This window comes from Poecilia latipinna, unplaced genomic scaffold (genome assembly GCF_001443285.1).
Source record: "Poecilia latipinna isolate Pla-1442-1.1 unplaced genomic scaffold, P_latipinna-1.0 Scaffold751, whole genome shotgun sequence".
In the NCBI taxonomy this organism is placed as follows: domain Eukaryota; kingdom Metazoa; phylum Chordata; class Actinopteri; order Cyprinodontiformes; family Poeciliidae; genus Poecilia; species Poecilia latipinna.
The window spans coordinates 223,302-235,512 of NW_015113367.1; the positions used below are offsets into that span (position 1 = coordinate 223,302).

The 12,211-nt window shown below is 41.7% G+C and overlaps 1 protein-coding gene across 3 annotated transcripts in view; it reads right to left on the bottom strand.

Moving 5' to 3' along the window:
- The window catches only part of ankfn1b (ankyrin repeat and fibronectin type III domain containing 1b), a 69,014-nt gene that overhangs the window by 13,971 nt on the left and 42,832 nt on the right, over window positions 1-12,211 (bottom strand). For all 3 annotated transcript variants that reach the window (XM_015045855.1, XM_015045853.1, XM_015045854.1), the window contains exons 6-10: window positions 8,966-9,163; window positions 7,989-8,102; window positions 7,790-7,887; window positions 5,479-5,569; window positions 2,415-2,522 (exon numbers count right to left, since the gene is read on the bottom strand). In XM_015045855.1, the coding sequence (XP_014901341.1) occupies window positions 2,415-2,522; window positions 5,479-5,569; window positions 7,790-7,887; window positions 7,989-8,102; window positions 8,966-9,163 (609 nt within the window). The remainder of the gene's footprint in view (window positions 1-2,414; window positions 2,523-5,478; window positions 5,570-7,789; window positions 7,888-7,988; window positions 8,103-8,965; window positions 9,164-12,211) is intronic.

Below are 12,211 nucleotides of genomic sequence, written 5' to 3' on the forward strand. Positions count from 1 at the left end.
TGCATTTATAATAAAAACACCTTTGTATGTAAATATGCTGTAGCCAGTTTTAGTTTAACCCCCGATGGTTTGGGTTTGGATTTTAGGCAACAATATGTTCATTTTCTGATTTAAAAAAGGAATTGAATCATGCATTTGCATATTTTAACATATCTCTAATAAGGCCTGAGTGGTTAAATGTAAAATCTGTAGAATGTGACTTTTTTTAAATTGTCAGAATAATCGATAGATTAATTGGTTATTAAAATAGTCGTTTGTTGCAGCCCTGATATATATGCATATTGGTAGTTGGGCTAAACCATTTAATCACAGACATTCCTTGGTACACTTGAAATAAGACAAAATAAACTACAAGTAACTTTTCAGCTTCTTTATGTCAATAATTCTTTAATATAAATAAAAAAATAAGAACTTGTTCCAGTGGCAGATGGTTTCACCTAAAACATGGGAAAATTATCTTGTTACAAGTGAAACAATTTGCCAGTGGAACTAGGACTTTTATTTAATCAATATTAAGCAATTATTGATTTATATATTGCTGAAAAGTAACTTGTAAATTAGTGCAATGTACCAAAAGTACTTGGTAACATTTTGTTTTTGCAGTGTAGCCTGTAGGTTTACCCTCATTAGACACACAGAGCCTCCCAGGTGATAAACCTCTTCATCTGAGATGCAAAACAAACTAATTTTCTCCAAGTCAAGGTGAAGTAACCAGAAAAAGTCTGCAAACGGGGGTTGGGGCTCTGCTGAGCTGCAGGCCTGCTGGCCTCCGGCCCTGGTTGACACTGAGTAAGACAGACAAGTAGGGCTGACTGCTGGGGAGGCTGTGTTAGTCAAGGCCTCTTTCACAGTTTAATTAATAGTGTTTGGACAAGAGGGAGAAGGAGGTGTGGGCCCTAAGCCAGGCTGGGATGAGGCGTGGGGGGAGGGGAGAGCCAGAGCTGAACGAGAGAGCATGTGTTTGGATATTTGTGTCCGTTCGTGTACAAGCCCGTCTATCTTTACGTGCAGGTTTACAGTATATGTGTGGACAGTAGACAAGGCGGCTAGTTCGCCGTGGGGGGTGCGAGAGGGAGGCAGCGGCAGTCGGTGTTAATTTATGCTCTCCTCAGACTCCAGCCCGAGACCTGTCTGTTACAGGAATAACAAACATGACCCGGGGGACACGCCACCTTGACTACCGTGCCTGAACTCTCAAGCTCAATCAGTTGCCGTCTGACAGACCGAGAGCCACTCAATACTGACTATTATATTGCATCTGAGTCTGCCGCTACGCCGCGCAGCCACAGAGGACAACAGTAAGTGGTGTTTGAGACAGCTTTGCTCAACGGTAAAAGCGGCTCGCTGTCGAGCGAGAAGGGGGTCGGCGTGGACAGATCCTGACACTTATGGGGCCGGCGTACAAGCGGCAGTGTTTGGGGATATAAACAGCTTGAGTGTGAGAGATGTTGATCTGCATTTTGTCACAGAGAGAGAAGTATTCAGCAGCGAGGGCTGAGTCATGGAAAGACTCAGGCGGGCGAGGGGGGCTGAGCGGCGAAGACAGAGGGGAGGTGGCATGCCATCTCGGTGTGTGCGGAGCCTCAAGTACTTGTCATGCCTCAGATTGTAAAGTGTCTGTCAAGGTGAAACGAAACACAGCGATTAGTGAAAACGTGTTGCACCTGCGAAGCTGAGCTGTTTTCTTAGGGAAAAGGACGGAGAGTTTGACTGAAACTGCAGCTCTGCTCCACTGACAGCCGCTCGGGTTGGAGGCCTCCATGAATGCAGCGGTTTCTGCTTCATCTGCTTAACTTTTACTTTTTAAACCAGGTTCCTTCACAGCGAAAACACAAAATATTACCAAATATTTTTGGTCTAGTTTCTAGAGCAAATAGTGTCCATGAAATCAGACAAAAATAACTTTTCAGTAACATACAGGATCTTATTTTAAGACATAAATATTTATAAAAAGTTCTAGTTCCACTGGCAGATTCTTTCATTTGTAACACGAGAAAAATGACGTTTTTTATCGATATTCAAGAAATACTGACTTGAAACAAGCTGCAGTGTCTTGCTGAAAAGTTTCTTTTGCCTGATGATTTTTTTGTTACTTATATGAATTATTGTCATTTTGGTCCATTTAATTATGTAATATTTAAATATAAAATGATTGATAATTTGATCAATTACTCAGTACTTCAGTAGACTTTTTACCAAAAACTGTATTTACTACAATTTCTGGCTACTCTATCCAGCTCTGGTTTTTCCATACTGTAAAACATAATGTTAAGAAAAGTGTTAACGGGATAAATTTAAAAGATTTTTGAAGATGAACTTAAACAACATAAACATTTCCAGTAATGAGAAATGTAATGATCTCCTCAGGTAGACTGTCATCGTGATGCTGTGAGGATGCGGTCAGAATAAATCACCATGGCAGCTGCAGTGGCGATGAGCTTCTTTAATCTGACCCAGCAGCTGGTCCAGCGCCTCCTTCTGGCCTCTCTGGCGTGGAGGGTGGCCGTCGACGTCCCTCCAGCCTGCAGAAGGACCACAAAGCGCCTCAGAAATCAAGAGCATTGCACCTTTTTAGTCAGTTCCCATGTTTTCATCCAGTTGCTCTGCAAAGTTTGAGCAAACTACTAAAGACGACCTATGATGCTTCCTTTAAAAGGTTAGTACAGATCTACTGGCTATATGAAACATGTTCGTTACATTTTTTTGTACAAGATAATTCATAGATTATGAGATTTCAGAATGAGCCATTTTAGGCATCCTGTCCCTTTAAATCCAAATAAGCTGCTGCTGGCCACGCCCCCCAACTCAACATTTACAGTCGCATGTGAAAACGGCTGCAAATAGATGCACAATTAAAAATTGTACATTATTGAAAAGCAGAAGTGGAGCCTCCTGCACAACCAGCAAGAATGCAGCAAGTGGTTTCTGGATGGTAAGTCAACAATAAACAATCTGCCTTTTCCAGCAGCCATTGTACCGTGCATACAGCGGTCAAACCAGCTGGCTAGATGTTCTGCAGCTCTGCCCTAATTGGGGTTGCTAGGTAACAGGGCTGTGGTTGCTTGGTGTGAATGACGTGACATTTCAGAGGTTTTTGAAAGGGCTCATTTTCCAGACACCAAAAAACATGAACATTTAGTCCAAATAGCGTCTGGCTGTTTTTTTGTGGGGTTGTTTTTAGAAGCAGCAGAAACCCAAATGGAAATACAAAAACATTCAAAATGTGATTTTTGCATCATGGATCTCCTTTAACCAAATGATCCAAACACACCGAAAGAATCATCGTCCTATAAAAACAATCCCAATCTCTCTTGTTATACAAGCATGGCTATTCAGAAAAAAAAGACTCTCCAGCACATTTTGTGTGAGTACAGGAGGATGAGTCAGCGATAACCAACCATCACCCTCATCCTGAACCCCACCTTCCTCCTGAGCCCCCCGGAGGCTGCAAGGGGCCGAAACACGGTCCGCTCTATTCCCGGAAAGGTGCCTGTCCCCACAAGACAAGCGGGCCCTTTAATGGGCGTCTACGGCCCGGCATAAGGCCCCAACTGTTGGGGCCGTGCCGCTCGCTGCAGCACAGACATGCAAATATTTCCAGTGGTAGGCCCAAATGGAAAACACAAACACGCAACATCTAAATTAGCTCGGAGAGAGGGACGGAGGGAGGTGGGTGAGAGGGAAAGCCTAGTTTCTCTAAACCGACACCACATACACACACGGGCTGAGAAACAGTGTGTGCTGATGAGCACAAACATGTTCATGTGTTCCCCAGATGTGCCAGGAGAGAAGCAGTAGAACCGCAGAGACAGTGTGTTTGGCTTGTTCTCTGTTCCAGTGGGAATGTAACAACTGGAGAAACTTCAAGAGCAGAAATGACCAGGACAGAAACAGAGGTTTGACTTCAGCAACACATTTCTTTTTCAACGAATACACACTGTGACATCACAAGACTAACTGTCCATCAAACACTGTAAAAACTGAGAAGAAAACTCTGTCATGCTATTCATCATTAAAAAACAGAAACTCATCAAAGTGAACATTGTGCCAACTTTTTCCACTGCAACATTTTTGATCATTTCTTCCACTGATATAAATGGAAACTTTTGCTTGAACTATAAAAATAATGTAAAAAGTTTCACTTAGCAGCTTCTTTTTTGCAGCAAACAGAAAGGCGTCTTGACACCAATGAACTCCACGTTTTCTAAAACGTAAAGGAAAGAAAGACGAGGAGAGGAGAGCGTGGAGTGGTGAACACCTCAGCTGTTACACATGAGCTCTGGATGCTGTGTAGGCCCGGCACACTGAAACCACGGCAACGCTCACTGGCATTTACAACGCGACTCTAAACGCCCGCCTTACATCCTGACTGGATGCATGGCAGAGGAAACGACCTGGGAGTTTCTGACGGAGTGGTGCTCCTTCAAACTTAATGAGAAATATGGGAAATAAACATACAAACATGTTATAATGATAATATGACCACTTAAAGGAGATCTATTATGATTTCTTGAACAGGTTGGAATAGGCCTATAGACAATACTCAGCAATATATGTGTTGCACAAAATCATTCTCAGATGATGAGATTTTATTCTGCTCAGTTCTGCCCTTTTTGAGTTGTTTTATGGCATCTGGTCACTTTAAATCCAAATAAGCTGCTGCTGGCCATGCCCCCCAATTCAACATTGACACTCACATGTGAAAACAGCTGCACAATTACTGAACTGTGCATCTTTGAAAAGTATTAGTCGAGCCTCCTGCACAACCAGCAAGAATGCAGCAAGTGGTTTCTGGATGGTAACATCAAAACACTGTCTTTCCCAGCAGCCATTGCCTGCAGCGGGAAAACCAGCTCACCAAACATGCTGGAGTTCCGCTGGGGTTGCTAGGTAACCAGTGGAGTTCCGCTGGGGTTGCTAGGTAACCAGTGGAGTTCCGCTGGGGTTGCTAGGCGACGTTGCAATGGCAGCCGAATGTCACTTAGCAATCGGGAGTTTTTGATTCGGCTTGTTTTCCAGACACCAAAAAACATGAACTTATTGCTCAAAAACTGAAATGTGATTTTTTTTAGGCTGTTTTTCGACGCAGTAGAAACCCAGATGGAAGCATCAAAAGGGTGAATTTTGCATAACTGGTCCCCTTTACACTAATGGTAAGTTTAACTTTTGTTTACTGCGAATTGGAAAATTGTTACATTTGACTTAATGGTTGTATCAGAGTTAAATTAAAAGATTTATTTTGTAAAGGTGCAAAGTGTAATCTTCATACCTTGGTCGTTGTGTTACCATAGTTACAATCTGATGACCTGAGTTTGATCTGTTCTCACATAGTTCCCAGCAAATAATAACCACTTAGCAGTGATTCCTTAAAGCTCGGCCAGCTGAGCCTCGTGTCCAAGAGAGAAGATGAGAACATCATCCCAGTCTGCGCCTCCGTCAGCGTTTCGTCTTCATGAATAGAAACTAAGCCAGACTCACTGGACGGTGCAGCGCAGGCCGGGGTGGAAACCTTCGGCGGGCTCCAGCCCTTCATGTTGTAGGCCGACACCTGAACGTAGTAATGGGTTCCCTACAAACGGCAGCAGAAACCACAATTAGGCACAATTTACTCATTTATAGACACACTTTACAATTATTATTACAATTATTTATTTATTTTGAATAGACAAAAAATAAAAACAAGAAAAAATAAAACAAATTACGTAATTTCACTTGATTTGTTCGGAAAGGAGATACAAGATGTTCCTTTAAACTCTTAACCTCACATCCTCATCCTTAAATTATTTATACATTTTAACAGCAGCAGCATTTTTGGTCCATTTTTCCCAATAAGCTCCTTTTTAAACACTTTTTAACCTGGTTTAATTTTATTTGATCCGTTCCATAAATCGACACATTGACATGCAAAAACTCTTTTTGATTGTTTTTTAAAGGTTGTTAAAACCCTCCTTCTCTGTCACAACATTTTTTAAATATTGTGTGGAAGTTGATGGTTTCTTACATTAAATATAAATTTCACAGTTTTAAATTTTCCAGAATTTGAGAACATTTTATTTATAAAATAACTGTATTACCATTATCTCACTTTATAGAGTATTCTAATTTATTTATTGATTTTGGTTTGGTTTTGTATTTGTTGCCCCAAACGTCCACACGATAAGTCAGATGTTGTACAACAGGAGATTTATACAAAATAAATAAAGATTTGTAGACCTTATTCCAAACAGAGCAACACTTTTGACTAGTTTTGATTTTATTCTGTGGTTTCCATCCAACATGGCGCCTGAAAATCTGATGACTCGTTTTAAATCCAAAGAAACCAACATGAAGTTAACAGATTATTTTAGGTGAATGTAAATCTCCAGGATCGGTTTGGTTTCTCTTTTCTCAGCCCCATCGGTGAGATCCACTGACCCCACCTTGACCCCTGTCATGTGACAGGAAAGCCCTTTGGTTGGGACCTTAAATGGGGGCGGTTTTCCTCACATCATGACGAATAAAAATGAGCGTCTACTTGTGTGTTTGCTTCAAAACAGCAAACATAAATCAGTCAGGAAAGATAAAACCCGAACAGATTTAAACGACCGCAGATCTATTGCAGAGGAATCTAGAAACATATCTTGAATAAAAAACTAAATGCTTTCCAGGTTCAAGCTGGTGTGTATGTATTAGTAAAGGCTGACTTGTGGGAAAATAGCTTGTAAATTTCCTGACTGGTGAGACAACAGGTGGAGAAACAACAACACAGTTGGTTTCAGTAAACCTGCCATGAATAAACTACAAAATAAAGAGCGACTGCAGATATTTCAGCTGGTGGTGAAAGAAAACTGCAACTGCTTCAGTTTCTCATGGTTTACCAGACTGAATATGTCTGTCTACTGACTCTCTTCAGATAAATTCATGTTTTCCTGCAGTACATTAATCCTCCACACTGAAAAATAGTAAAAGCTATTTGCTACATCGCTGACTGTTTGCTGGTTTGCATGTCAGGAAAAAGTCCTAATGACATGGAAGCACTTAATGATCAATGTTAAGTACGGTGGGGGATCCATCATCCTGTGGGCCTGTTGGGAATCAGGAACTCGTTGATTTAACTGATTTCATTGGTTTCGGCCAAGAAAATCAAAATCCAGCAGGATGGCTTCCCTTTGCTGCTAAAGCTTCATTCATTTCTGTTTTACCAATCAGGACGCTTGATTTTCTTTCTGGAGAAACTTTTTGTTAAACCTGTTCCCCTCCTCGCCTGTGGGGGCGCTGCACCAAGAACCGCTGAAATAAACAACATGAAAACCTCTGAAGACACTGAGCGCAACTTCCTGTTCCTCAAAATGCAAAGAAAAATGGAGGGACGTCAGATTTTAGTGGTTGCAAGATTTCTTTTTTTTTCTTTAGGTAAAAAACCAAGAGCCATTTCTCCTGCTAGCGCTAGTTAGCGTATTTGTTCACTTCCTGCTTCTGGAGCAGTCTCTGGTCCGCTTGGTGTTCACATACGAATTCAATCCACACCAGAGTTCACTTTATTGGTGCGTATCAGAGTTTATTACACTTTCACATCTTCCCAAGCAAAACAGACCAAATCCACAGAATTAAGAAACCTAAATAAAGATTTTTCTCCTCTGAGATTTTGCTGCTGCAGTCGGAGATTACATTTTTAGTTTTTTTTTGCACATTCTCACCGGTGTTGACAATAATTTTAAGAGGAAATTTGATCCAAATTAAAAAGAAAAACAGTTTTTTAGGTGTGAGTTTTTAAATCTGTCCCTGTAATTCAGGTGCTAGAAGAACTCACAGAAGTCAGTCCAGTGATGTTGCACTGTGGTTCCGCTGCATCGTTCACCATCATTTCACCCAGCATGGGGCTGAATGAAGGCGCCGCGCTCCAGCACACTTTAAATTCACAGCAGGTTCCAGCAGATGTTAGAAGAAACATTTAAACGTTGAACAGTTTTCAGTCGATAAACTGAACCAAAGCTTCAGATGATGCTGACCTTTGTACTTGGTGACCACAGCAGAGTTGACACAGGCAGGTTCATGAAAGTCGACCTGTAAACTGGTGTTGCTGCTAACAGACAGACGGACGACGCTGGGAGCATCTGGAGGGTCTGAAGAGGCAGGAAGCAGAACAGAGGAGTAAACTCAGAGAAAAGCCTTTAATTCAGACAAAACTGTGACAGAGTGGAGGCTGAGACCGGGCAGCAGTGGTGGGCAATGCTAACTAAAAGCTAGCTGTGCTAATACTAAAGCATTACAAACATTAGTTTTGCTAACGCTAAAGAGTAAGTCCGACATTATAGGGCACTAATGTGCTGCAAAATCACTGTATTTAGTGAAAATTAGCGATGAAGTGCTAAACCAACACAGTAATTAGTGAAAGCTAACGGTAAAGAGCTAATTTCAGTCATGTTCACATCGCATCATGAGTGGAAACCAACAAAAAGGCTCTCTAAACAATTCACATGTTCATTTCTACATGCTTTGTTAATGTTTCCTGTAAACCTCATTTGTTATGTACTCAGCAAATGCTTAAAGTAAAAAAGAAAAACTGTGAGAAGAAATTAAACTCCTGCGCTAACAGATAAGAACATGAGAACAAGTCTAACTACTTAAAGTCAACTGAAAATCACAAAACTTCATATTAGCGCTTTTAGCATTTAAGCTAAGTGAGGCAAATGAAACATTTGTGACATTATTTTCAGTGTGTTGGCAGAAGTTTGCCTGAAGTTGTGATTTTTACATTATTTACCAACCAAATTCATCACAAAAGGCAGGATGATGAAAGTCAGGGAGAGTCAAAACATAATTTATCTCCGAGGAATCGCCCTCAACTCGCAATCACATGGTCTGCTTCAGTTTCTCAGGGTGGAAGTCATTACCTCCCACCGGCAGCCGGCCAGCAGAGGAAACATGCTGGACAAAATGATGAAAACTAAAAATAACCGCTGCAGGAGCAGCATCAAATCCTTACTAGCATGCTCAAAGCCCGTCTGCATGCGTCTGAAGAGCTGCAGCCTCCACTCCCAGGCCTTCAGCTGCCTCTCCTGGTCCGACCCCTCCCTTTCGCTGGGCCCCTCACTGCGGACCTGGGCCTGCAGCTCCGACACCCGCTGCTCGGCCTCCTGCACCAGGGTGGCCAGGTGCACCGCCCGGCCTTCCAGGCTGACAACTGACACACAGAGAGAGTAACAGCCACCGCACACATCCAAAACTTCTTTATTCATTCAAAGTGAGCAGGTTTTACACAACATACGGCCCCCCTGCATGTTACTGTTCACATTTCATGCATGCGCACAACGCTAGACGGCAAAAAGACGATTCCTTTACATTTACTTAAAACAAACTCCTTTATGTTTCTGAAAAGTTAGTTTGATTTTATTTCAGGTGTATTAAGATTTTAGCACTTGACACTAGAATAAAAATACTTGTTAACACTTGGCGTGTTTTTGCAGTGCGTCTCTATCTCGACAGTAATTTTTTTATGTGTGGTCAGTCCCAAAGATTTGCATTGCATTTTGATTTCCATATTTTTCCTATCAAGCAGGAATATTTCTGCCATAGTGGCATTTCTGAGCTGGTTTTTCCACCCAGATCCTCTCCACTGTAGTGCTTGTTGCCCGTTTTGATTTGGTCTCTTTTTCACCTTGCATTGATATGAAAAGTTTAATTTCTTTCAAACGGATCCAAAAACCTCAGCTTCACAGCAAATTTGTCACAGAAATAAAAATATATGTATAACTTTGCGGTTCATTACATTCTCAGTCAAATTTATTCTTAGCTCCCACTTTGAAATATGCACCAAAAAAAGACACAAAGGAAAGCCGCCTCGCTGCAAACCGCTTTAGCAGGCCACTTCTGTTTAATTCCTGTTTGCCAAAATGCTGCGGCAGATTCTCCAATAAAGTTCATTTATTGTGACTGAGCTGCCTCTCTGGGGATGACATCAGCTAGAAAATAAGGGAAAATGGGGCAATGAAAGTGCGAGCGGGTGAGAGAGGGAGGCGTGTCCCTTGGTGCGGTTCCAGGCGGTGGGAATATGCACCAGGGAGCATCAGCTCAGATGGCTGCTGAAAAACTTTTTGGTTTTTTTTTTTGCAAAAATTATGGAAATTTCTGTGTCACCGTTCTATTTATATAATGGAACACAGCCTAACAGAGACAGCAGAGGAATGTTTTCTTAGAGAGGTTTAGGGTGTTGCCACAATCCGGCGAACAATGAAACCCATCACTGCAGTTAATGAGATGTAACACCCCATGAAAATACTCAAACCATGGCTGTGCAGTCGGCGATCGAGGCTGCGGAGGCAGGAGACCCAGATCAGAGACGTTTGCACGCTCCTCTAGCAAAAGCATGCAGATTATTTCAAATAAAAGTCTGAAAACGGTTAATATAAAGACAGGAAGAAGACGGTAGCGAGCTGAACTCCTTTGGTGGCTGCTCGTTTCTTGGAGTGTTTGGGACGGCTGCGGGTCTGTGTTTAGTCTGTGTGGTCTGCGTTTGTTCATTCCACCGCTGAGCGTTAGATTCCACTGTTGACAGTAAGTTTGGAGCTGCGTGTCAAAATGTCCATCTGGGTGTTTAATCCCTCCGTGTCTCCTCTGAGAGCCTCAGAGACACCGACTGCAACGCACTTCATCAGGACTAACATCACCGCTAAAACATGCAGGCTTACCAAGTGTTTCTGGTCTAGTTTCCCAGTTCACTTGAAATAAGACAAAACTAACTAACTTACAACTAACCTTTCAGAAAGAAATGGGAGCAAATTTTAAGTTAATCATTTCTTAATATGGATGGAAAAGTTCTAGTTCTGTTGGCAGATTATTTCATTTACAAAATGGGAAAAATGTTTTGTTACAAGCGAAATAATCTGAGTGGAACTAGACCTCGGTTGCTAGGCAACAGCTGTGCTTGGCTGGGGTTGCTAGGTAACGGTTCTGGGCTCTGCTTGCGTTGCTAGGTGATTTGTGACGTTACATTCAGAAGGTTTTTGAAACGGCTCATTTTCTAGACACCAAAAAACTTATTGCCAAAAAACCTTCTGGTGTTGCTCCTCTTGTTTTAGGAGCATCTTACGACCCGGCCCGACCCGACCCGACCCGGCCCGACCCGACTGGACCAACTAAAACATGCAACATGTGATTTTTGTGCAATCAGTCCTCTTCTAAGAGAACAGAGGAGAGGTTGGCAAATCCTAATGCAGAGTCTCTCCTTTCTCTCTGTTAGCCGCTGATGTGCAAACACACACACACACAGTCTCATGAATGATTTGGGTTCTGGATGGAAAAGCCCAATCAAAGACCAAAACTTCACTGATCACCACTTTCCATTCAAGTGTTTTCAATTTAATGATACCTTTATAAGACGTCTGGCTCAGATCGTGAAAGTGTGTGTGTGTGTGTGTGTGTGTGTGTGTGTGAGCATGAACGGGTAAAAACACAAACAGCCTTGGAGCCTCACTGGCGAGTTCTAATCATTAACAGAGGAAGGAGCAGAGGCTCCCAGATCACAGAAAGTGAAAAGTGCTGACAAAGATTCACTAATATTTCATCACAATCTGAACCTTTTCACATGTTTCACTGCAAGAGAAAGAAATGAGCGCCTGTTAGTGAAGACGGGAAAAACTGGAGTACATTTAGACCCCAAACTATGAAAACCCCCAGCAGATGCAGATTTTATATCATTTTTATTCAAGAAGGAAACGAGACAAAACTTTAATTTTTAAAGTCTTTGACTAGACCACTTCAAAACATTATCAACTTAGCGTCAGAAACAGCATATTGGTAAATCTGAGTTTCCAATGACATTATATTTGTGCAAAGTGGGATAACAAACATTAATTTGCTTCATGGAAATGCACTAATTTTGTAAAAACTCAATTTTTTTAAAATAAAATGATTTTGCCCTAAGATGAGGTGAGATCAAAGTTAGTGTATTTCACAAAACTGCCATGGAAACGCTTCTCTTCTTTCACATCACACGAGTCATGTGATCGACAACCGGATGTTACTACTGGTGGAAAAACAAAGAAGACGACAGGAAGTGGAAGGAGGAGGATGGTGCAGCGAGTTTTTAATGACTTATGACCCATTTTCATTTGGGCCGAAACAAGATCATCAAAGCTCTTAAAGGGCCGGTTGTGGAAAAATGTTCTGATAAAATCCATTAGGAAGCTGTTAAAATATTAATAAATATCTGGGTATTCGATAAGTTCTCCAA